The sequence below is a fragment of the Tripterygium wilfordii genome, chromosome 23 (genome assembly GCF_013401445.1).
Source record: "Tripterygium wilfordii isolate XIE 37 chromosome 23, ASM1340144v1, whole genome shotgun sequence".
In the NCBI taxonomy this organism is placed as follows: Eukaryota; Viridiplantae; Streptophyta; class Magnoliopsida; order Celastrales; family Celastraceae; genus Tripterygium; species Tripterygium wilfordii.
Window position 1 is genome coordinate 2478509 of NC_052254.1, and position 25111 is coordinate 2503619.

The 25111-nt window shown below is 36.9% G+C and overlaps 4 protein-coding genes across 5 annotated transcripts; 1 reads left to right on the forward strand and 3 right to left on the reverse strand.

The window, feature by feature from the left end:
* The first annotated feature begins 4243 nt into the window (after positions 1 to 4243).
* Positions 4244 to 6681, forward strand: LOC119992626 (peroxidase 12-like). The gene is made up of 3 exons (XM_038839416.1): positions 4244 to 4537; positions 5122 to 5316; positions 5938 to 6681. The coding sequence occupies exons 1-3, from the start codon at positions 4277 to 4279 to the stop codon at positions 6562 to 6564; spliced, it is 1083 nt and encodes a 360-aa protein (XP_038695344.1). The 5' UTR covers positions 4244 to 4276; the 3' UTR covers positions 6565 to 6681.
* A 1160-nt stretch (positions 6682 to 7841) lies between these two features.
* Positions 7842 to 10163, reverse strand: LOC119992860 (light-harvesting complex-like protein OHP2, chloroplastic). The gene is made up of 2 exons (XM_038839659.1): positions 9552 to 10163; positions 7842 to 8099 (listed from the first exon to the last, which is right to left on the reverse strand). Exons 1-2 carry the CDS (start codon positions 9956 to 9958, stop codon positions 7985 to 7987), a joined length of 522 nt encoding a protein of 173 aa, XP_038695587.1. The 5' UTR covers positions 9959 to 10163; the 3' UTR covers positions 7842 to 7984.
* Positions 10164 to 10626: 463 nt separating this feature from the next.
* Positions 10627 to 14481, reverse strand: LOC119992479. Of its 2 annotated transcripts, none has more exons than XM_038839188.1 (3): positions 14315 to 14481; positions 12666 to 13291; positions 10627 to 11130 (listed from the first exon to the last, which is right to left on the reverse strand). In XM_038839188.1, the coding sequence occupies exons 2-3, from the start codon at positions 13214 to 13216 to the stop codon at positions 11061 to 11063; spliced, it is 621 nt and encodes a 206-aa protein (XP_038695116.1). In that variant the 5' UTR covers positions 13217 to 13291; positions 14315 to 14481; the 3' UTR covers positions 10627 to 11060. The 2 variants fall into 2 exon arrangements, with proteins under 2 accessions (XP_038695116.1, XP_038695117.1); XM_038839189.1 differs by lacking the exon at positions 14315 to 14481 and adding an exon at positions 14174 to 14191.
* A 590-nt stretch (positions 14482 to 15071) lies between these two features.
* Positions 15072 to 24541, reverse strand: LOC119992960 (protein GIGANTEA-like). The gene is made up of 15 exons (XM_038839807.1): positions 24360 to 24541; positions 23493 to 23935; positions 23116 to 23187; positions 22881 to 22935; positions 22640 to 22782; positions 21540 to 21814; positions 20983 to 21038; positions 19753 to 19993; positions 19216 to 19366; positions 18851 to 19060; positions 17144 to 18682; positions 16752 to 16820; positions 16199 to 16417; positions 15895 to 15987; positions 15072 to 15660 (listed from the first exon to the last, which is right to left on the reverse strand). The coding sequence occupies exons 2-15, from the start codon at positions 23595 to 23597 to the stop codon at positions 15361 to 15363; spliced, it is 3528 nt and encodes a 1175-aa protein (XP_038695735.1). The 5' UTR covers positions 23598 to 23935; positions 24360 to 24541; the 3' UTR covers positions 15072 to 15360.
* Positions 24542 to 25111: the final 570 nt, after the last annotated feature.

Below are 25111 nucleotides of genomic sequence, written 5' to 3' on the forward strand. Positions count from 1 at the left end.
TATGAATGTGGAAGCTATAGAAAAAGTGTCTTATGGGATTACTTAATCTTGCAGTCTACGTATCAAGAAAGATTAGTATGTGTTCCCATCATCACCCCATAATTTTTGTCTTTTTTTGTAGGGATGATGAGATCGACGGGCACGTGTAAACAAAGTTGACGGCAAGAGGGGTTTAAAAGATAAGAGTTCAAAGACATTGTGGGACACCACTGCCACGTGTCGATGGCGGGGTGCTTGTCGACGTAATAAAAGCGATAGAGAAGAATAGATGAGAGCAGTACACGTGGAGATGCGTGTAAAGTTGGTGGAGTAGACGTGTACAACTTTGACACCGTGACTTGGTCGCAATCCTTTTGGACACGTGCTATAATTTTTTTTACTATTCGGATTTTTTCTCTCTCCCTTTCCGGGTTAGGATTATTAAAAAATGTGTCACCAAACAGCACTTTGTCAGTATGTGTGAGTGAATGGTCGTTTACCTAAAAATTTTTTAGGTCAAATATATTTAAGGACAATGCTAGAGACCCTCAAAATATCACCCCCAAAAGTCCCCCAAATCTATGTGGCATTAAAATAACTATTGATTAAAAACACACATGTAGGGCCCACTTCACATCCAACACTCCACATTAAATGGGGGTTTTTTGGAGTTTACTTTTTTGGGGTCTCAAGCATTATTCTATATTTAATCTCATTTTTCACATTGAATATTCATTTACAAAATATATAATTTTAGTTCGCGAACCACGTTTGCAGCACCAAAATAACCTCCACTAAGATTTTGACACTTGGCACGTAAAATCATATCTCCACCAAGTAAAGGCATCTTTCGGTTACCGAACAAAGTAGAACCGAAGACACCAACCAAGAAGAAGACATTCGAAAAGTCAACATAAGGCACGATACCCGAGGAGAGAGCATCTCGACAAGACAGAGAGGCCCCCTCAATAATCCCGGGTAACCCAACATCATAAGAAAATCAAGAGTCCAAGAGAAGAACAACTTTACTTAGGAAATGAATCAAGATATGATTCACATTTGTAAATTTGCTTAAGATCAGGGAGGGGAGATCTACTCATATCAAAACTAGAATTCATCTAACTCATATAAATTAGGGGCCCGCTAGAGGTAAACGATCCTAACTTTGCACTCCTGCACTTTAGTAGATGCTAGAGATAGCTCTGAGCACTCTCATTTGATAGTTTATTGATTTAAGCGTTAGAAAGATCTCCCGAGTACACCTACGAAGCCCTTGTTAGCTTATGTATTGTCTTGTGCATGTTATCCTCATCGGTATCAAGGACAAACACCTTAAGTCAATTCTATAGTAAGCGTTCTCCTGTGAAGGTTACCCTCGTCAATACCGTAAGTCATCAAGACCTAAGACAATTTTGAACCTCATCAGATACGAATTAGGTATAAATCAACTCACAAACCTTTGAAAATGGAAGAGTATCTCCTAAGCAAGTTAGGTTAGCTAGAAGTTCATTCATATTATATATATATATATATATATATATATATATATATATATATATATATATATATATATATATATATTACGAAGTTCCGGTGGGGGATTTGAACACATAACCAAAACCTACCTCCCAAATAAGAGCACAAGGGTTTTTCTCATTTTGTGGTGAGGATGCATGCACTAAGCATGGAATAGATTTTTAAAGCAAGAGAGATAATGGAATAATATTCAAAGCTAGCTAGGGTTGGTTTGTGTCTTGTGCTACCAAATTAAACATGAAGTCACCACTCATGGAAAATAGGTTGCCAATAGGTATGCATGCTTTAGTTCTAGCAACGAAACATTCATTGAACACATCCATATACGCAATTAGTATTCGATTAATTTTGTCGCTTGTATATGGAAGTGACCCAAACCAAACATATATTGGCTTTGATTGAGAAAGATTTCTAATTAAGGAAAATGCACTTGGATTATTGGAATCTAAACCTGCCTCCCATACAAATGAATTGGTTCAAATGGCTATACATTTTCATTTTTGTAGCTTTCAAAGTGTTAGTGTGGGCTTATATTAGGGGATCAAGTAGAGGACAATAAAATTATGAAATTATGGGAAGAATATAATGACATCAAAAGTAATTGGGATCGATAACTTGAATCAATGAATATATCCTTGCAATATCAAGATGATTTGATTTGATTGAATTTGAAAACATTCATTGTATTCTCGTACCATATATAATTTCCAGGGACAAAAGATTGCATAAATGATTTAAAGCATGGATTACGCCGTGAACATTTTTCAACAAACAACCTTTACGTGACAATCGACTGGGTGAGGTGCAATTGCGCTTAGGTTCGATTTCAATTGATAACATATTTCTTCATAGGGTTTCCGCCCAATCAGGACTGGATTTGGCCCAAGGGTCACAAAGTGACCGTTGGGCTTGTGACCCTTGGGCTGGGGGTTTCTTAGGTTATCAAAAAAAGAAACCTTTGCTTTATCATTTGCTCATTTCACCATATAGTTATAATTATACGCCTTTAATAAGAGAAGCTGTAATTAAATATCCCATTTTACTAAAAATTACGGTGATTTAATTGGTTTGTGGTAGAAATTGATCAAATTATAACCCTAGCAAAAGCCAATCCTTTAATTGTCACAAAATTCAGCACCGTCACTAGTAACTAAGGCATCATCATTTGCATCATCTCGTTCTGTTCGAGTTTGTTGAGCGCGCTCTCGAACGAACATACAATTCCTTCATATGCATTTAAGATAAATCTAACTCAAGACTTGCATGATTTTATACTTAAAAAGGGCGTCACTTTATACAATTGGGAAATGTTGGATCTTAATTTATATAACACTTTGTCGTATTCAATTTTTATCTTAACAATTCTCCCGAAATTATGGATTCGGTTATGCGAGACCCAATTAACAAATAAATGGACTGTACGAGCTAAGGTTTGAGACTAATGACTACCACTATGCCACAAGCTCTTTGTTCACAAATTTTATTGTGTGAATTTAATCAATTAATGGGTTTCTATTTGTTGACACGGCCTTCGGGCCCAGAGGCCCCAGCCCATTGAAAGAATCCCTAAAATGTGGGTCGCCCTGCGAGTCTTGATTCAGAAGCGTGCATGATTGTTTGGGTCTCCTCGTCACCCAAACGGTGGACCAAGCACACAGAGAGCAGGACCCCCTCCAAAGCGTGCATGCTTATTATAAATAAATAAACTCCATCTCCTATGGCCGGATTGATAGTCAAAAGTAAAAGTGTAGTGTTTTGGGTTAGATTATTCTTCTTAGTTTGCTTCTAGACCTGTTACTTAGTCGAAGAAATAGTTGACTGGTCTGGGCTTAGTCATACCTGGCTGATTGATTGAGCCTGAACCATTTTTATCCACTGCAACAAGTATGTATGGACATGAATTACAAAATGATTTCCTATTTAATGAGATTTGATTTTACTTTTATCAAAGAGAAAATTGTTTCCCTTAAATATATCTCTTTAAAAAATCTTAAAAGTACTGTACTTGACAGGAAAATCCATGGTGATTCGGAGACGGATTCTTGAGGTTTCTGCTATAAAAATACACCAAGCTGGCAAGACCTGCGAATCTTCTGCCAAGCATACTGTTAATTTACAAAATTCAATCCATTTTAGCTTATCCCATTCCCTTCTATTGACCACATTGTTTAGCTAGCTAGTTGCATTCATTCATTCAACCTAGCTAACTTCCTGCCCTAACATATATACGTCATGCTCTTACTTTTTATAGATAGATAGATATATATACATACATACACACACATTTATATATATATATATATCATTTTTGTGGAGTATTACTTAGTCTTAGATTAGTACCTTGAGGTGCATTGGACATATTATTTTGTCAAATTCATGACGAATTAACGCAAAAGTCTTATGTAGATACAATTGAAAAAGAGAAATAATGATGAACTAAATACAAATCTTCCATAAATCAAACTGAAACAAAATAAATTAAACAAATTATATGCTAATTTTATGATCAAGTTCTAATCTTACACTAATTTGCTACGACAAGTAACCCAACTAGGTAGAGAGAAAAAAAAATATGATAGAGATAACGTGGTTGAACATATCAAAGCCATTGCAAAAAGTCTAAAACCCTAATTGTATGACAAGTCAATGTTTTCTCAATTTACATATAATATATTACCAATCACACACTCTTAACTCTTATGTGCTATAAGTAAGCACCATCTTTGGCTTGTGTGATCAACAAACACAATCATCATCAATCATGGGTTGTGATAATAATATTGGTGTGAGTTTGGCATCCTTTGTCTTGGTTTCTTCACTTTTATTATTGTCTCCAATCCTTTATGTCTCTGAAGCACAGAATTATCCTCCTATTGTCAAGGGATTGTCTTGGGATTTCTATGACTCAATCTGTCCTGATGTTGAGCACATTATCAGAAACCATCTCAAGAAGGTCTTCAAGGAGAACGTTGGCCTTGCCGCCGCCTTGCTTCGTATCCATTTCCATGACTGCTTTGTTTTGGTAATTAATCAAAAGCTCTGTGCACATTTTAATTACTGCATTCGTTGAAGATTCTTATAATTTGTTATTTTATCATTTAATCCAACAAGTTAAGTTGTTGGGTTAGGACATTTCACATCATTTATATATATATATATATATATATCATGTTCTAATAAAAAATGATCGTTATTTTCATAGACAAAGGTTGTGATAGGGTTATACATGACGTTTCTCACTTTGCGTGATAAGGCCTCCATGGATGATCTCGTACATAGTCACGTGATTTCTTTTTTTCTTATGTGTGGCGCAAACCTCGTGCCGTTAAAACAACCCGCATCATGCTAGTGACAAATAAGACTAGGTCAAAACCCATGTGAGTAGAAGTCCGGAAGTGGGACAAGCCCACAAAATCAAAATTCCACAAAGAAATATCTCAGCTGGTTGGTTCGAACTCCTAACCTTGGACACCTAGACCCTAAGTCCGGAAAGATAACTAACTAGGCTATCGCCATGTGGTTACATGATTTCATTAAACATGCATGATTTCGAGATTTATAATTTGATTAATTTGTGTTTTGACGAAAATATATATATATAATTAGGGTTGTGAAGGTTCAATATTACTTGATGGAACAGCCGGGGAAACTAGCGAAAAGTTAGCCGCTCCGAACTTAAACCTGCGAAGGGAGGCATTCAAGATCGTCAACGACCTCCGCAAGCTCGTCCACAGCCGCTGTGGAAGGGTTGTCTCTTGCGCAGATATCGTTGCACTCGCCGCACGTGATGCTGTTCACTTGGTAAAAATACTAAATACACTATTTTCCTTGATTCTTCATTCTTATGTGATTATATATATTCATAATTTATTTTTTTTGAAGGAGAGAAGAATCGAACCTCATAGAGTGAGAAATATTGTTCTTTCTTAATTATTTTTTGAGGTCATAATTTTTTTTTTTTTGATAAACATAGAGGTCATAATCTGATTAGAAAGTTTTTTTTTTCTTTATCAAAAAATGATAATAATAATTAAGAAATAGTCAACTTTGACAAATTCACATGTGATGATAAAACACTTGAAAGATTGTATATTCATGACATGGCACAAATAGAGTCTTGATTTACTCTTTACGGTCGGTTTCGATTTTTTGACAAGAATTTAATCGATTGATTAGTTCGCTATCGACAATTATTTCAATTATTCGATCGATTTTTGCTTAATTCTCACTAAATTTTTTAGAAAATGACCGACCGCTCATTTCAATTTTTCGGATACTTTTCTTACCACCCTAATTAATGGCTAGTCGGGGCTATTGTTTTAGTACTTATTTATACATACTTGCACAAGCTGAAATGCTGAATTGTTCAATTCCTTATTTTGTTCAAGAAATTAATTAAGACTATAACTCTCACGTTTGCAGTCTAAAGGACCATACTACAATATTCCATTGGGAAGGAGAGACGGGGTAAGGATCGCAACATCCGACGAAATCTTGGCCGATCTGCCACCACCAAGCTTCAACACTACTTTAATTCTAATCACTCTCGCCCCCAAAAACTTCACGACCACCGATGTGGTTGCGCTCTCCGGCGCCCACACCATCGGCCGCAGTCATTGCATCTCCATCGCAGACCGGCTCTTCGGATCCTCCATAGACCCAACCATGGACCCAGAATTAGCCCAACATCTTCTCAAACTTTGTCCAGATTTAGCTTCCATCAATTCCACCACTGCGTTTATGATGGATCCAAGGACTCCCAACACATTCGATAACAAATACTACATTAACCTTGTAAACCACCAAGGTCTCTTCACATCGGACCAGGACTTGTACACGGATAATAGAACTCGAGATCTTGTCACTAAGTTTGCTGCTAATCAAACCTTCTTCTTCGAGAAATTTGTGGAGTTCATGCTAAAGATGGGGCAACTGAGTGTGTTGACTGGGGATGCAGGTGAAATTCGGGCGAATTGTTCAGCGAGGAACAATGAAACATATTTCTCAACGTATCCGGTGGTGGAAGGAAAAAAATGGGCAACCTATTGATATTTGATGAATGAAGAGCTTCCCCATTGTAGGGTTCTGTAATTGACAAAAATAAACAAGCATAAATAAAACTTATAAGATCATATGTGAATAAACGTATATGATCTCATTTCTACATACTGTATTGCAATGCTTGTGTAATTAGTTGCTAATATGTGAATTTAGGACTTTAATATAATCATAAATTCTCAAGTGCGGACGTACTTAACAATAATGAAATTGAGATGTGTAAGTTCATATAACTTGCGGACATCCGCATATATATATATAATGTAGTTGGCAGAAAACTTATATATGATGTAGTTGAATATTTTTTGAGATAAAGTCTTGATGATGATGACATACAATGGTATAGCACTAAATAGATTCTAATAGTATTATTTTATATTTTATATTTATTATTTTTAGTATGTAGAGTTCTAATTGAATTATTATTATATTTGGAGAAGAATCATTCTAATTGAATTGTTCTTATTTTTTTTACTTTCTTATAAAATAATGTTTATCATAATTAATTAATTATAGATTATATTATTATTTGCTTTTAATTATTATTATATTTAAAAGTCATAGAACTCTAATAAAACTACTTTTTAAGGTATATCCCTACATTGAATCGTCGGACTTGGAGACGAGACAAAGAAGATTTATCACCAAAATGTCGAAATTAATAGATATTAAACATACAAATGCATTGAATGGAGAATTCAATTCTCCTGTTTGGGGGTTGTATGACATTGACCATCCAAAAAAGAATTATATATGTTAACAGATGGGATTAGCAATTAAATTTAGTTTCTTGCGGTTCAAGTCCCTCTCTCTCTCATTGTCAAAAGTCGGGCAATTAAATTTACTCTATAATCTAACTAGACCTTTTTTTTTCGTTTTTTTAAATCAAGAACGAAACTATACAAGTTTACCTTTTAGACACTAAACATAAACTCGAATTGACTCTCGTGCACAGAAGTTTTCCATCTTGTGACAAGGTAAGTTGGGCAAAACCCAACGTGTGACCACAATGATATTACAATTACTCCCACAAATCGAGCTCAAGACCAATACTCCATACGGTTTAGCCCCAAAGAGTGAACAAAGATATTCACCACTAGAATATCGCCCAAGTGGTTAGGGTCCAACTAGTATTGATGGAAGCCATCCACATTTCTTCAATCAGTACTTGTAAATTGGGCAAGTTGTACTTGTTTCATGGACAATGTATTACCACAACAAAAACAATTAAAACAAATAAGAAAAGAAAAACTTGTACTCTTGTAAAATCAAACGAATCAAGAAGATATGATATGCGATAATCGATTGCTCAAGCAAAGTGAAATTCAAACAAATTACAAAGAAAGCTGTGTAGATCAACAAGTAATTCAATTTCAGAAAGTATTCATGAATTGAGGATCATACAAGATGTTCATTCAAGGTCTAGTATACCGAAATTGGAGAGGAGGATCTTTACTTGATCGACAAAGTCCGAGCCTGTTGCATACTCTGTTAGCATTCCGACGGCAAAACCAAACATAGCCCATCTGCATAATATCACAGGTATATCAAACACAAACGGTACGCAATCAAATTGTCATACCAAGTCTGGAAAATTATAGGTATCACAGGATAGCAGCTGGTTCATGTTCAAGAAAAAAAAATTCATGCCACGGGAAATAAGTCCTTAAAAAGGCTTCAGAAGGCAAAAATCTTTGCAGGCAAAGTAACAGATATTTCTACAGCATACACAGCGGCAGTTGTTGAAACTTCCTTTCTGGATCTTAGACCAGATCATGCAGCCTGATCTAACATACACATATAGCATCACCTCAAACCCCTCCACCCCAACACTGCCCCTTTTAGCATAAATGCATCACCTTAATCTGTAGAACTCATAGGGTAGTGATCCATAGACATCAGCTAGAAGTAGTGCTTAGATGTTAGCTAGGTAAGCCTCTAAATGGGAAGTGAACATATATATGGTATGAATTAACTGTAACATACTCTTTGAATTTCAATAACTAAAATGTGATTTTGGATGGGGGAGCGTTCAATTTCAATTCATCCACAAGTGAACATGTCGTCAGTGGGAGAGGTATAGATGTCACAAGTTCAATTCCTTGCAATAGCCTCTTTACATATTATGTGAGGGTAAGATCTGCATACATCCTACTTGCATCCGACCCTATCTATAGTGGGAACTTTGCATACATGAGTTATTTACCTTTTTTTTATTGGTTCACTTTCGGGATCCCTGATATGAATAATAAAATCCATAAGAATTGACTCAATCTTAGATATAATGAAGTGATCCTTAAACGAGCGAGAAGCAGAGAATCCTCCAATACATATGCTCAAGTACCACATAAGGAGATCATCAGTACCGGAGTTCACAATATCTACAATGTGATGGTACTGGAGTCTATTATTGTGTCTTTGAATTGGAGTTACTAAGAGGTTTCAGCAACCTCATACTAAAGAACGCAGAAATACAACAACATAGAAAAAATCAATTAACTGCGAGAGAGACTCAGACATGTAAAAGAGCTAAGAGAAAAAGATATTGAATTGTCCCAGAAGTAGTATAGTGGATGGGTAGATTGCTGCATTTTAGTGCTTCCATTGAAGATAGAAGACAACATAAGGAGGTATACCATTATATCATTACATCTCTCACCGATCAGGGGGCCTGAATGGCTAAAACATTAAAAAATGAATTAGGGAAAAATATTTCTCATGGAATATGTCAAAGGATTATTTCCTAATTGTCAAACTTGAAATGCTTAAATTATCCTCAAATACTTGTAATTGGCAATTACTCATTAGAATCCTCAGACAACCCCTTTTACTAGTAATCACAAAGTTCATACTTCCTATCGTCGCCAAATCCCCAAAATTATTACAATTCAAAGATACCCACAAAAACCCTAGATGACCAATCCTAACCAGTAACCAAAGAACAATTCAATCAAATACAAGAATGAAAAGAGTGTTACCTTCCATTGGCAATCTCATTCTTGCCAATGAAACCGAAGAACGGACCCTGATCTGCCTCCTCAAGCTTCTTCTGCCTAAAATACTCCTGCAGCTCCTTGGCCTTCTGCCTCTGAAATTCCATAGTAATTACAGTAGAATCCTCCAGAGCCACCGAAGCAGGCCGCGGAGGCTGCGCTACCGGAAAAGAAGGAGGAGTGGGCTTCAAAGGTTCTCTGAGAGAAGGAGCCGCAGGTCTCCTTATAGGACCCTCAGTTTGGGAACTCCGAATTGTGACAATATATCGCCTCGACGCACAAAATTTAAAAGAAGAAGAAGAAGAAGCGGAAGCGGAGGAGGAGGAGGTCGCTGGTGTTGATGATGTCCGATTTAGAGTCTTGATGCAAGGAATCGGTGAAGCCACCGACATTTTTTCCTCCTCACGCTGCCTTTGTGTTTCCTTCCAAGTCCAGAGAAATTGAAATTCTCTGGTTTTGGATTATGGGGTGGGTATATCCATCAGAAACAGAGAAACTGTGTGGACAAGATGTGGCCAAGTTTCTTCAAAACAAAGTGGCCTTGGCTTACACAAGTTGGTTATGTTTGGCGCCTCCTGGCCTCACGCAACTACATGCACCCCAAAACTTCATTGAGCTGAGCGGAATGATAAGAGAACTAATGCAATGCACCGCATCTCGAATAGCCCGTCCCTCCGTATTAATAATATTTTATTCATACTAACCTACGAGACTTTGTTATTCTAGATCAACAGCAATCCATAGTTCATACTAGTTTGAGTGCATTAACAACATCTTTTACTAATTAACAAGTTTTGACCTATCATATTATGCATTTCGCTTCTTTCTCGACGTGATATCGTATTTAGAACACTAAATCTCATTGTCACTCGATAACTCGCCCAACATCACTAAACTTGACAAGTGAAAACAAAATCAATTTTCTTTTTACTTTTTAATGCATCGTTAACAAAGTGTTGTCTTTTAGATGATCAATGTGGAAGACCAGCTTAATCCCGACGTCCTGAAAATGTTTTAAAGGGGAAGGAAGTCTTGGAAAGAATTTCTGAAATGGGAGAAGTTTGGACGAATGTCATTTTATGAACAAAATATCAATCAGAGAAAGCACACCAAAGCTCTACGCTGTCAATCCTGGAGAGAACCAACAAACACAGAAGATTTCCATTTTAACTACAAATGGTCTACCAAAAAGAATACTACCAAATCAATTGCCATGAAACAATGGACGCGATACAAAAATTCTTAATAAAGTGAACCCCAAACGACGGACTGAATTCTTCTTCATTTGAATATAGACAAAAGAACAGTTGTACAAAAGTGGCTAGATGTAACATGACGTGCTCCTGGGACCAGATACGAGCTTTACCTTTCACAAGAAATCTATTGAACCAGGGAGAAACCAATGAGCCGCTGTTAGTAGTTATCTTTATCTACCAAATGCATCGTTGCATGTCAAAAACCATTCAGCTACATGATGTATTGGCAAAGATCCCGTTACATGATTACACATGAACAACTTCTTTCATTTCCGTTCTCAAATTCATCGTCTGACTGCACTGTTTCACTGCCATTGCCACAATATCCCATTCTCAGCAAATAAATTGGTAGAATCAGGACGTATAAAACATGAAAGTTAATATGCAAGGAAGGTATGATGCAAGGAAGGCAGAAGGACTGGAAAGATTAAAACATATATTGTTCTCTCATGAGCCTTTTCCTTTTTTTTTGGTAAGTCATGAGCCTTTTCCTTGAAATATGGTAACATGCACTTCAAGACGTATAAAATCCATGTTTCAGCAAGGTGAGCACAGAAGGAACTCTGTAAACGGAGAATTATAAAATGGAAAATCCACCGCTCATGTAAAACAATGAAATGATAAATAAACCTGAATGCCAAATAGTAACTTCTGAAAGATGTAAATGGATTTGACAAATAAGCTTCTCAATCACATGATTTTGAGTTAAATTAAATATATGGCCATCAGGTGAGAACGCCAAATGGATGCCAGCCACTTGAATCTCTTTTTTTTACCAGACATTAAATCAAGCACATCAACGAACAAATCCTCAGTCACACTGACACCATAACCATACCGACCAGTAGCAGATGCTAATAATTCAATGGTTTTTTGCCATAACCAAAGGAGTTTCTTCCCCATTAAAAAGCCTTTTGTTCCTTTCTATCAATATGAACAAGAACATGGGTAATGGAGCTGAGCTAATAAGTTTTCTACCTTTGCTTCTACAGAAGTTCCAGGCTCCAAGTTATTGTTATATATTGAATTCATCAATCCCAATTTCATCTATGCAACTAAAAATCTGTATTTATTCTCCTTACACTTCTACTGTGATTTCCGATATCTCTTTCCCGTTTTCTTTTTCTTTTTGCTTGAAAAATGTCAGTTATAACTTAAGCTATTATGAAAAACGTTTAGCTCCTCCAACATGACAGACCTAGGTCAAGAATTTGAACTTATCAGGCAAATGCAGGCAACTATTTTCAGATCATCAGAAGGCCTAGAAAAAGTAGGACAAGATTTGCATTACTTTCCTAATTATAGAAATTATTATTATTGTGTTATTAAGAGTTTTGTTTTTAGTAGTTAATAGGATTTTTAATTTCTTTCTACTTCGAATAGAATTTAGTTTTTCTTTTTTATTTAGAATAGGAATCTTTTTTATATTGCGAATAGGATTTTTTCCCTTTGTAAAAAAGGGGTGTAGCCTCCATTAGAGGCATAACTTGATAACTTGATTTAATAAAACTTTAGAGAACTTTCTCTTTTCCTGGTGGATTTCAGTTTTACTTGGCCTAAACGTTGGTTTAGCCTTATTTCATGTTTTCCCGTGTCACCAAGTACTTAAAAGATTGCACTTAACAGTTAAAACTGTCAGCATAGATAGATAAATCACATTTATAAATCTAGAACGGATTCTAAGATACTAATCTCAAATAAAAAAAATCAGGATTGATACAGGACGAACATTGAGACCGATTATTGCATACATCAAAATAGCAAGAAATGTATAAATAAAATTATAAAAGTAAAATCTTAATCTTACCAGAATGTAATTTAAGGGGAAAAAAGTTTTACAAACCTGGGCTCAAATTCCCTGATCTCAACAAGCTCACTACCACAAGCATCTGTCCACTGCAGTTTCCTCCTTTCTGTGTGACCATTGATATCACTACCCTTTTCACTCAATGCCTCACGTTGATCGGTGACCTGAACTAGACCTGAAATGCTCTTTGATCGCTTCTTCAAGCTACTCTTAAGGGAGATTTTTCTTGTATTGTTTTCATGAATAAGATCAGTTTCATGATCTTTGCCCTCGTCCGAAACAAGAGGTCCTGGCAAGACATCCTGCTGTTGTGTAGGACCTACTTTAAGAGGGGATGGGGCATCAATTCCCGCAGAAGTGCGACCAAAACAGACAAAGGAAGCACAACCGCGGGAAAGCCGATTCTTCGTGGAAGCCAGCTGGAGGTCAGGGTCAGGTTCTTGGTCCACCAACTGGTAATGATTCCACGGACTAACTTTCATGGGCTTGTCTTCGTGCTTTTGACCCAAGAGAAGAAGGGTCAAGCCCTTGCTATACCCAGAAGCTGACGAAGAGAAGAACCCACCTCCTTCCAATGCCAATAACATCAGTTCTGCTCATCTGGGGCCACAATACACTTTCAATAAAGCTCCCAACCGAAGCCACCGGCCCTTTGTTCACTCCTACCACAAAATCAGGCATGTTTTCAAACATGCAAGATCACAAACAATTTGATGCATAAAAAGTGCAACTCTGAAATTCAATGTACATTATCAAATTCTGGATCATGGTTGTCTCCTTACTTTATGCAGATTTCAGGTGGAACTGTTAAGAACTAGTTACTTTAACAGCATACTCTTTTCAATTATCATATAACTATGTGGTAATGTGACGTGCAATGCATTAATGTCAACATTTTCCCCAGGTTTCTCCAATAAAAAAAAAAACATTTTCCCCAGGTTTCGCAGAATTATTGAGGCTAGTATCAAACTTGTTTAAAGCCATAAAATATGATCAGTCACATTTCAACGAACTAGGTATGGATACAACAGCTTGTATGTCAGTTAACATGACGAAAAAAATCAAATAAAAGGCAGCTGCAATATGGTAAATATTGAACGAAACAAGTTCTACTCTACCTATGAGAGAGATGGAGAGCTAATCTCAATGAACCAAAAAAATAAAAAAATAGACGGAACCTGATCTAGTGACCAAAAAAGAAGTTACGCTCTTTGGAGATTATTTCCATGAAATTAATGTATACAAAATACAAATAAATTATCAGACCAAAAGGGGGAAATAGCACATCAATGAATTTCCTAGTATCAACAAGTTAATAAATACAGAATCAAACAGATTTTTCACAAATCAACTCCCGCTTCCTTCGCAGTAAAAACAAAGCAAAATCTAAATAAACAACTAACAATAATTCGAAAGAAATAAATTGTATAAGATCCGTTTATTCCACAGCACAACAGCATAAAATAAATCAGAGCTGGAGACAGCAAAGCACCGAACCAGCTCCACAATAATGCTCAAAAGAGTACAGAAAGAGAAAGCAACACCTTCACAGCTAAAATCTGGATTCTACTCCACTCTCGCTTACGTAAAATCAGCACAATGAATTAAGATTCACAACTTCCTCAAATTTCTCGGGAACCAAACAGAAAAGTAGTCAAAGAAAGATAAAATAAAGAGTGCAATACCTGGCAGGAAGTTTCAGATTTGATAACGACTCCCGGTAACTAAATCGGCTGCGCCGGCATGTCGGATCCGGCTTGTACTAACTAAATCGCCGACAAATTGGCGAATGGGGTGGAAAAAGAAAAATAAACAGAGAAAAATTAAACAAAAATATTTGGGGGTTTACTTCTGGTTCGAATTATTTAAAAGCATGATGGAGATGATGACTCAACGGCGCATGATAGCCATGGGTCCAGTTTTATTTAGTTTTTTTTTTCACTTTTTTAAAAATATATTTATGCTTTTACTTTTATTATTTATTATTTATTTAAATATAAAAATAAGCATGCAACTATAACCCAACCCGTGGGGAGGGGTTGAACCGTGTAGGGGATTGGTCCGTTTGTTAGTGTTTTGTATTTTGGTATTATGAGATGGGTGCTGTTAGATAAAAAATTATGGTATTATGAGATGAGTTCTACTAACAAAAAGTGTTTGACGTGTCAAAAAGAAAACCTTGGTGAGATAAGTTACCGCTATTCGTCTACTTCTACTTATGGAGCGGGATTCAAATCCTACAAATAGTGTACTAGCATATGTCGATGCTCAGCTCAGCTCAAATGGCTAACCATTCGAGTAGTATATTAGCATATGCATGCCAATGCTCAGCTAACCATTCGTATAGTTCTGCTACAATGTGGAGTTCGAATCCGGCAAACAATATAATGTCAATGTGTCATTACATGTGTGCAAGTTCTATGTGGTATAAAAATTAAAAAATACAAAACCTTAAAATTAACATACAGATACAATGGCCAATTTATTATGGCACACTTGTTCTTTTCATTTCCTTGGTTAATTCAAAAGGGAAGACAAAACCTCGCTTGTTGTTTTAATATACGTAACGGTCACATGTAAGGTACATAGAAATTTATGTCTGGAGAAGAAAATACTGTTTTGACAATCATATTCTCCATTCTAATTAACGCTGTCTCTCTCTGTGTAAGTTTCACAGAAAACAATAGTACTGATAAACCTAAAAAACTGGTCGTCAAATGGAAACTGTGTCTCATATGGACATGGTACAGCCTAATTCCTTCGCAGCAGTGTTGAGAAATTGTATATCCATTCTAGTAGCAAGTCGGCTGTGGGCTTCCCAAAGCAAGCATTTCTCGATATCGGATTGCCAATCAAGGGCATCCACGCTGAAGTATTGAGAAGAGGAGCCATGGCTGCCATTTTTGACCCTTTGTTTAGGATTATATTTTATTGAACCAGTGTGCAAGATATCACGAAGAACTGACGTGCTTAGCGCACGAACATGAGCACTTGGATGAGAAAGGCATCTTATGGTAGCCGGTAGTCGACACTGCACATATTTGACCCAAAAAAAATCACATCAACAAAAGTTACTCATAAGCATTGAAAATAAGCAAAGCATTGGTTCTTTCATTTTTGTTACGACTCTCTTTGCCATGGCTCCGTGTAAGTAAGCAGTTTTCTCAACCATCAGATATGGAAATCATGCGTGGTTGAATGACACATTTCATTTTACAGCCTAGGAACACATGGCAAATTCAAAACCAAAAGGCTGCTTGCTTACCTTTAACAGGTTTGAAAGCCCATCTGCAACTGCCAATCCAGATTCTCCCCAACCAAGCACAGTCTCAACTGCTCTAGCAGTCGCTTCTAGTAGCTGTCAATTTAATGAAGATAAAACATCAAAAGAGAGTTGATCCATGGGAGGTATTGGGAAATCATACGAAACTCTGAAACTCCATTTACATATAAGCCTTTAGGCTTTAACTAATCTGATATTTGATAGGTAGTTACTTTAAATTGCAGTTCTTTCTGTGCCCAAATCATGTAATTGCGTAGATGATTAAAAAAACTCCGATTGAAGTTACCTCAAGCTGTGGTAAAGTGCATGCTTCTCCATCAACCAGCATTCCATCAGTGGCCCGTAGAAGTAGGTCTGATGAACCAGCCACAATTACCAAGGATTCTGGGCTATCATGGTTTCTCATTAGCTCCACAATCAGTTTTACTATCCGCTGGTTGATTCTCCACATCTTCTGACCTTGGTCATCATCTTTGGCAATCCAAGGCTGCAACTCCCTCTCCGCCTGACAAGCACACAAGGCCATGGAAGTGACCATACAAGGTGAAGTAATAACAAAGAAAACAAAAAAAGAAAGTAAAGACTGCGCATCCTGGCACCAACTAGGTGACACCTTCCCCGATTTTGGACAACAAATAACATAATCATCTTGATTAAGTCACGTACTGCACTGTCAAAAAATTTTGACTATTTTTTATGAACAGAAAGTTTTGAATTGCTTAATTATCTCTTAAGGAGATGGTGTCACCCTTAGGTTAAAAAAAGAAGAGACACACCCTTCACAAGGGAGTGAAGATCTTGATATTTAAGGATAATTTGAAATTGAACAAGATTTAGACCTGAAGAACAACTGCTGTAGCCGCTTTTGTTGGGAATGCTGAAACGACATTGCATAGTGCATCGACTACCTATTACATACACAAAATGGTCAAACAGATATGTTTTTGAAGGAACACAACAATAAAAATTCAAATGCAGATGAAGTTTTGATGTATTTCCATCCCAAAAGCTAGACAATCTTCTCATGCATTGTTGTTATTGTAATTTCAAATTTGCCTAGATAGCAATACAGAGAATTTGATCATGTACATTAACATCAACTTTTATACTAAAACAGCAATGGCAATAGGAAATATATGATTTGTCAATCTATTTAATTCATTGGAGAGGGTCAGAAAAATCGCCAAATGATGATATGACACCAGCTCAAAAGATTAAAAAAAAATATCACCTGTCTCCATCCTTGTTGGGCAGAAGTGCTTTCTGCACTAGGCCGAGTTTCAGGTGCAGCAATCAACTTGTGCCACAGCAGTGAAACCACAGAGAAACATAACTCTTGTTTCTCTGCAAGAACAGATCTCAGGAGAACTTTTGCACTGCAATTGAGTCCTATATGTCTGTCCTTTGTAAGGAAATTTGCTAAATCTGAAGCATCTAATGGAAAACCAGTAACCCCTTTCATCAAGTTACATCCAGACCCTTCATCTGTAAGTGATGTTCTATCACGTTTGACTTTAATATCTGAATGGAGTGAATCTTTGTATTCTCGGGGAGATGACTGCACTGAACATCTAGGATCCACCATTTGTTGATCTGTTTTGCCGTCTAAATTCACTAGAGGATCCGTCCAAAATGGTGCATGCATTAGGTTTGCTTCTAATGGCTCGGCTTTGTCAACAATTGATGCAACCACTTTGCCATGAATATCAATTAGGTTATACACTGATGATGCCCTGGAGTAAATGTCATCATCCCACTTGCACTGCATCAAGACAGAGAGTGCATGCATGCAAGCTTTTGACCGTCTAAAGAGTTCAGAAACATGAGCGGCAACCATAGCAGCAGCAACTATCTCATTTGAACTGTAGCTCCATGATGTGCCAACAGAAGATGGCTTCAATAGAAAAAGGGCCTCCACAATTGCTAAAATTCTGTGCGTATGATGAACTGCTGCATCAATACTATGTTGAAACGCGTTAATAGATCCATTCATTTTTGCAGGCTTGGCTACATCTTGCACATCTTTAGAACTTGAATTAGTACTCCCCCTTGAAATGAGGGGGTAAAACTGCATCTCACAAGCAAGAGCACATACAGCAGCAAGAACATAAGAGTCAAATGCCGCCACAGGCCCTTGTTTCTTTGTCTTTCTAAACTTCATGTCACTCTGCTTTTCAGTTGTTGTCCGCAGGTACTCAGTGCTCTCATCCAATGGATAACGTGGTTCGCCTCTTGGTATTTTGCTCTTACTGAATTGAGCTTCATGACTAACGCATACAGTTAACACAACAAAGAGCAGGCGTGATGCAAGCTCTACAGAGGCACATGATTCCAGAAAGAGTGAATGGATCATTGTACGGAGCTCTGCAACAGCAAGGTTTTTGGAAGCAGACCCTATGCTAGAAAGGTATCTTGATTTTCTGCTTTGTTCTCTGGAAGAATCAGGTGGAAAAGTTCTCTGAAGAATTGCTTCTACAGTAGAAACGAAGATCTTCATGAGACATGCTTCAGATGGACTTCCACGAGGAAGATATTCTAGCACTTTAAGTAGAGGTATGTAGAGGTTCCATGATAATATAGGAGGCTGCAAAGGAGTCGCAACTATGATTTCGGGAAGATCAACAGCTGAGGAGCTTAAAGGAATCAGGCCATAAGCAGCTTCCCATAAGGTACATATCCTCCATTCAACCTCAGGGCCATGAGCACAAAGCATCGAGGCAATCCCTTGGGCAGTGGCTTCAATACTTGCTTCAGCAGCGGGCACTTCTATCTGGTTATAAGCCAATTTCAAGAAGGCAGTTAGATTATACATATACACGAATAGCTTTAAAAATATTCAGATTCATGTAGACCAGAACGGAAAGTAATTTTCAGCAATTTAAAGCACAAACCACAATGGATAAAAGAGTGAAAGAAAAATGATAAAGTTCAATTTCACCTGTTTTCGGTAGCAGGAAACATAACCACCCAAAGGTTCATGTTGAACTTCAAATCCCTCAACTTGTCTGAGTGGAGGAAAAAGCAAAGCGGGCTGTGAAAGTACTCGAAAAAGCAAAGCTGCTGCAGCATCAGCAGCTATACCTGCTCTCATGGACATGGCAGTTCCGATTGCACGCAAGAAATGCAAGTGCATCCAGTTCCTGGGGAGCTAGATCAACAAACAAAACAATTAAGAAAACAAGTTGGGAAAACCTAAATTAAGGTTCTAAGAGATTACAGTGGTGTTAAAAAATCTGAAATTGATCAACATCCAATAGCAAAGCGTCAGAAATAATGTTTGCTATTTAAGAGAATCCAACTTACCCTTATGCCGGATGCATAATCTTCAGCAGCCCGAAGGAGTTCAACAAGCTGTACAGCAGCATCAAGTGCATCTGGAGCCCATGATGGTGGTGCTTCCAGAAGTCCCAGAAGAAGTCTTTGGGTCGCACTTGGAGTGGCAAAGGCATAATACCTAACCAAGAGAGAAAAATTAATAAATTCTTGATATGAAGGATGCTTCATCTAGCAACAAAAGCATCCACTAATAACTAATAAACAAGTCTGAAGAAACACGAGGCCTTTGTCTTGAGACAACATAACCAGATGTAAACTCTCATCATTTTTTTAGTCCCATAGCTCTTTCACTAGACAAAAGGCATTAATTAAAATTCAACCTTGCAGGTACAACAGATTACACAAAGAGCTGTGTGCATTTGGGTATTAGGAAGTTTCCACGTCTGAATATCATTGTCGATGCTAACATGAAACGTATTGTCTTTTTGGACCATCAATCAATGCAATACCATAGCACTTAAGTGGAAGAAATCATCCAACACAACATTAAGACTCAAAAGTTACCTATGAAATAAACGTGCATATGGTTCAAGAGCTGGTAACCCAGCAACTAGATGCTCATCCAAAGCGGTAGTGGGAGGAGGAAGAAGAAGAGCAGGAACAGCAGCTGCAGTTAATGTAGCAGTCTCATAGCGAGCAACTTCATCATCACACACACTTAATATAACCCCAGCACCATTAGCAACAGCCCACCTTGGAGTTGATGGTACTAGTTGAGGATGCTTTCCAGATCCACGAGAAGAAGCTAAGAGAAAACAGATGTTAATTTGCAGTAGTAGTAATCTAGTATTTGTCTCAAGATGTAAACTTAATTATCAATCTTAAGGGCAATAAGATACAATGTGCCAGATTAAACTCTTAAGCATCAAAAGCCAAGATTTACTATCCACTCTGATTTTTTACTTCCAGCATCATGCAAACACTGCAAAGGAAAACTTGTGGCCCTGTGGTAAATTTTTTTGCCGCAATTTTAGGGGTCACAGGTTCAAATCCTGGAAACAACCTCTGCACAACAGGGGCGGTAGCTATGTGCATCTTCCCCTTTCCTCGATCCTGCCCCTTTATTGCAAAAGCCTTGTGAGTAGTTGTTTAAGCCCTTTTATTATGGTGTAAACATGTTTAGGGGCAATAGGATTCACGAAATCCATGTTCCATGAGAGCAAAATGGACATGCCTAGTAGCGTATGACATAATAAGAAATAGGCAGCATACAAGCCATGCTAAATTTAGTTTGAGTGGAAAAGCTTGCAATATCATGAGATTATTCCGTTCTGTGCCATCTAAGAAATGCTTTCTCCATAATCTCACATACATCATAAACTATTAAAATTTGTATTTAAGGAACATAACTATAGCTTTTAACATTTTTCATTAGCCTTCACACTTAAATGCCACCCAAACTTACAGCAAAAATGAAGTTTCATTAATTTATTTTTAAAAAGGACGAAACCTTTTCATGTGAAGTTCTCTTTAAAAAAGGTTAAACAACTCACATACACAAGGCTCCCGCGGTAGGCGGGGTCGGGGACAGCCAAGACGTACACAGCCTTCCCCACATAATATGTGAGGAGGTTGTTTCCAGGAATTGTTCATGTGGAGTTCTCTAATATTAAAATTTTTCCTGATGTGAAAACCAGCCAAAAATATTTAAAAACCAAGGATGTAAAAGTAGAAAGGGTTTCACTGCCAAATCTGGAACCGCAACAGACACTTTAGAAGAAAGATCTTGCTAACCTGTTGAAGGGGATTTGAGTTCCCCAGATGAATATTTACCCACAACACCACTACACCTGAAAATACATTAAAAGGTTTGAGCCACCAATAAAAATATGCTAATCTCAACAAAAACAACCCTATATTTGAAATCAACCAGAAAAAAAATAAAAAATAAAAAAGCAGATAAAGAAATAAATAAATGGAAAAATCAACAATGCTAAATCTCATTAAACAGTCTCAAAACTAGTGAAATTCATCAACAAAAAAAAAAGAACCCATTTATTTAGGTGTAACTCAGAGCAAGATATCCAAGTAAAATAACTATTTCCGGTTAAGATAGAATGGAGATATTTAGGATTTCCATCACCCCACGAATCCAACAATGAGAATTGAAGTAGCTACATGTTGTGAACACTTCTCTTTTTTCTTTTTTTCTTTGTTGTTCTTTTTGAATGGCAATTAACTCTTTTTTTTTGTAGGCCAGGTAAACATCATGATGAATCCTATATGACCCTTTCTTTATGACCCTTACCCAAGAGCAACACAAAATCAAATGAAAAGGAAAATACACTCACCAACGGAAGTAATCGCTTCTGATACCAAGAGGTGCAGCAAGCAAAATATCAGTAATCCAAGGAGATAAAGGCCTCAACGGTTTCCTCTCCTGTTGCACCATTCTTATTTTTGAAGATTCCCCATTTACAGAGTCGCTTGTTGTAGCATGCTTGCCGCTACTGCTTCTATCAGTTTCACTATTCTGTTGCTCCATCTTGTATATTGGGCGATTATAATGAGTTAAAATTTTTAAAATCTCCCCACATGCCAGAGCCCACTGTTCTGAATATTCATTCTGCAAAAGAGAGATGGTATATGTATCGTGATATGAATTCTCTCTTTTAGCTTTTAAATCCCTTGCATGCTTTACAAAACAAATACAAGGCCTGAGAAAGGGATATAAGCTTGTAAAAACTGGAAATAGAATTACTAAACACAGTTCATTCGCAAATAAATTTTTTTGACTGCTGAATAATTGTTAGACTCATAAGTACGTGCAATTAGCCTGTTAATGTCAGTTACCAAGTAAAAATTGTAAGTTTTTTAAGGGCTTTAAATTAATTCTCATTGTTACATATATCAATAAGGTAACATAATATATAGACTTAACACCACTAGCACAAAAACAGGACTGTAAATACATTAACCTTGATAGGTCATAAGGGATATCCAGACAGGATATCAATAAAGAGAGAGACCATAAGGTGGCCAAGTCTTTACCAAAGCAGGGTCTGTCAAAGGATTAGGATTTTGTAGCATGGCTAAGTGAAGAGTCTTAATTAACAAGGTACAAACTACAAAGCACATGATAGATGCTGGGGTATCATTGGGTGTGTTCTTCTGTCTATAAAACTCTACCACTGAGTCTTTATAGACCCAGGTGATGCATCTCTTTCCCATTATATTTTGGTATTGTAGTCCGTAGTCTCATCACAAAGTACTGTATCTCAGTTTATTATGAAAGTAGCATTTATCCAAAAAAGAGAGAGAGAGACCATAATAAGTTGCTCCCTAAAATGAAATCAAAAAGGCAGTAAAGCCTGAATGATGCTTCAAAGAGAGAAGTAATCAAACAAATCTAAAATGAAATATGCACGCATAACAGGAATGCTATCATTACCTCACTGCTAGGGCAAAATAAGGAAATGAAAGTAGCAAAAGGAGGACTACTCTTATCATACGTCAGTGTGCCATCAATAATACATGATATAATTGGAAGAACAACAGCATGTCCATGCTCTGGATGATGAAGGACAAATGTTGCTGGAATAAAAAATACAGATAACAGGCAATTGTCATTAGCATCTTCAATAGAAATGTTAATTTTCTCAGCATAAACAACACCAGTTAAGAATCAATACCCAAAACATCATCAAAAAGGCGCTTTTCCTTTGATGGGTAATGATTGCGGATCAGCTGCAAAAAGAAACAACTTTGGTAAGTAACATATACTATAAGCACGAAACCGTGAAGTTCTCAGTGAAAGTAGCAAATTTTTGTATCACTACTGAAATTGAGTGCTTCCATAAGTTCCTGAAGTTGAGAGAAACCTTCTCTAACCAAAAGACAAGGAAATGAAAAAAAGAAAGAGCAGACCTCCGCAATATCCTCGGGAAATCTTTCTAGTGTGAACTGACCAAAGTACTCCACATATGCCGTGATTTCAGCCTGTGCCAATATTTGGAATAAATTAAGTAGCATGTAAACACGTTATTTTCAAAAATGGAGTGAAAAATACAGAAATCTAATCGTCAAAGGAAGAAAAGAAAGAATGGGCAGAGAATATAGGAACTCAGAAAATATTCAGCAACGAAGAAAGAAAGAAACATTTATTCAAAGCTCTTTGCTATTCTGATGATATCATAGCAACTAAAAGTTAAAAAAGGAGGCACAGATCAAACATCTAATACCCTGTAAGGAAATAAAATAATAACTGTAGATTTGAAACTAAAAAGAAGTGGAGTTTATAGTACCTTTCGTAGCAGTACATCTAGCGGGGGAGGCCTGAACAGTGAGGAGAATTGAAGGCCATCAATCCACCTCACAGATGAACTAGCCATATCAGATGAACTAGCCATGGATAAATATTGCCTTGCAAAAGCAAGGAGAACAAGCCCGAGCCTAGCCGACAAGCTAATAGTCTAGCCGCTAGCAAGGAAGAATCAAAATCCGATAATTCATCATCCGACGCAAGATTTTACCAATCCCAGGCTCGATAAATTATCAGTTACAAAACAACGAATCAAGGGCCACTACTTCCAAAGCTTCAAATACAGATCATTACAATCTCTTCTATATCAGGACCGAAATTGAGATTCAGTAGTATGTGTTAGTCTCAACCTCTTCACCAAAAAAAACTTGAACAGTTTACACCTTAAAATCTGGGCAAATTGCAATAACTCTCCGATCAGATTCCCTGCAACAACAGGTCTAGGATCAGAACAGGGACAGATACAAAATATTATGAATTAGAGGGGAAAAATACTGTACGAAACAAATTAAAACAGTAAGATCCCTCAAATCCCCAAGAAAAATTATATCAAAAGCTCGTATATGCGCTATATTTGCTACAAAATATGAATTTCAATCAGGTAACGATTTCGAAGATAAATCTTCACAACATAAAATAAAATTAAAATCAATTCGAAAAAATTTCAAAAAGGAATAAAAAAAATAGCAATAATAAGTTAATAACATGAAGCTTTCCCACAGATTTTCTGCGAAAAGAAATTGGACTGATATTCCCTAAGAAAAAAATTTAAAAAAAAAAAGAAAGAGAAAAAATGAAGAACAGAAGATCTAAAAAGAAATTGAAAACTTGAAAAGAGGGAAGTGAGTACCTGCGGGATAGAGTCTGGAGAAGTTGTGGTGATTAATGTGCAGTTTATCTTTATAAATCCAAGTTTTGTTGCTTTAAGAGCTTGTTGTTTGGCAGAGGAGAGGGGGGAGAGAGAGAAAGAGAGAGAGATTACCAAAAAAAGAGTGTGTGTGTGAGACAGAGAGAGAGGGGAGATCCGAAGGTGGTAGGGGGAAATCTTTAGACGGACTCTCCTCGCACATTGGCATGCCAACGTGGCTATGATATTTTCCTCTCACCTTAGAGGTTGCTTCCCTTACCACGTCAGCATGAGACATTCACATACACCCATACATAACGTACATACATACACACCATGGAATGTATGCATGCCTTTATGAATTTTTTAAAACATAAAATTAAAAAGTTGTCAAAAGGAGCTGAAATTACGCAAATGGGGCTGTGTTTGGTAAACAAAATAATAATCTCACATAGTAATAAACTATTGCTTGGAAAATGGAAAGTGAAGATATTTTTGCAAAGTTCCCTAGGTTGTCACGTGGTAAGGCGGCTCCCAGCAGATTGTCAACCAGAGTTGTCTTGGTTGATAATCGATTGGGTTAGGCATATGTGTATCCAAAATTCGATTCAACTGCAAACCGAATTCTCTATGGTTTTTCAAAAAAAAAAAACTCCCAACAGATCAAAATATAGTATACTCTCAAAGAAACCTAGTATGTCTTGTTTATGTTTCAACTTCGTCCAATGATGCTTGTGGAACTCAAACCCATTCTA

Coding starts and splice junctions, on each gene's coding strand:
- LOC119992626 (XM_038839416.1), top strand. CDS start 4,277: ATGGGTTGTGATAATAATATTGGTGTGAGTTTGGCATCCTTTGTCTTG. Junction 4,538..5,121: donor TCCATGACTGCTTTGTTTTG/GTAATTAATCAA, acceptor ATATATAATTAG/GGTTGTGAAGGTTCAATATT. Junction 5,317..5,937: donor CACGTGATGCTGTTCACTTG/GTAAAAATACTA, acceptor TCACGTTTGCAG/TCTAAAGGACCATACTACAA.
- LOC119992860 (XM_038839659.1), bottom strand. CDS start 9,958: ATGTCGGTGGCTTCACCGATTCCTTGCATCAAGACTCTAAATCGGACA. Junction 8,100..9,551: donor AATGAGATTGCCAATGGAAG/GTAACACTCTTT, acceptor GATATTATGCAG/ATGGGCTATGTTTGGTTTTG.
- LOC119992479 (XM_038839188.1), bottom strand. CDS start 13,216: ATGTTATTGGCATTGGAAGGAGGTGGGTTCTTCTCTTCGTCAGCTTCT. Junction 11,131..12,665: donor ATCAGGGAATTTGAGCCCAG/GTTTGTAAAACT, acceptor TGGCAATGGCAG/TGAAACAGTGCAGTCAGACG.
- LOC119992960 (XM_038839807.1), bottom strand. CDS start 23,597: ATGGCTAGTTCATCTGATATGGCTAGTTCATCTGTGAGGTGGATTGAT. Junction 22,936..23,115: donor TTCCCGAGGATATTGCGGAG/GTCTGCTCTTTC, acceptor TTCTTTTTGCAG/CTGATCCGCAATCATTACCC. Junction 19,994..20,982: donor ACTCAAATCCCCTTCAACAG/GTTAGCAAGATC, acceptor GTTTTCTCTTAG/CTTCTTCTCGTGGATCTGGA.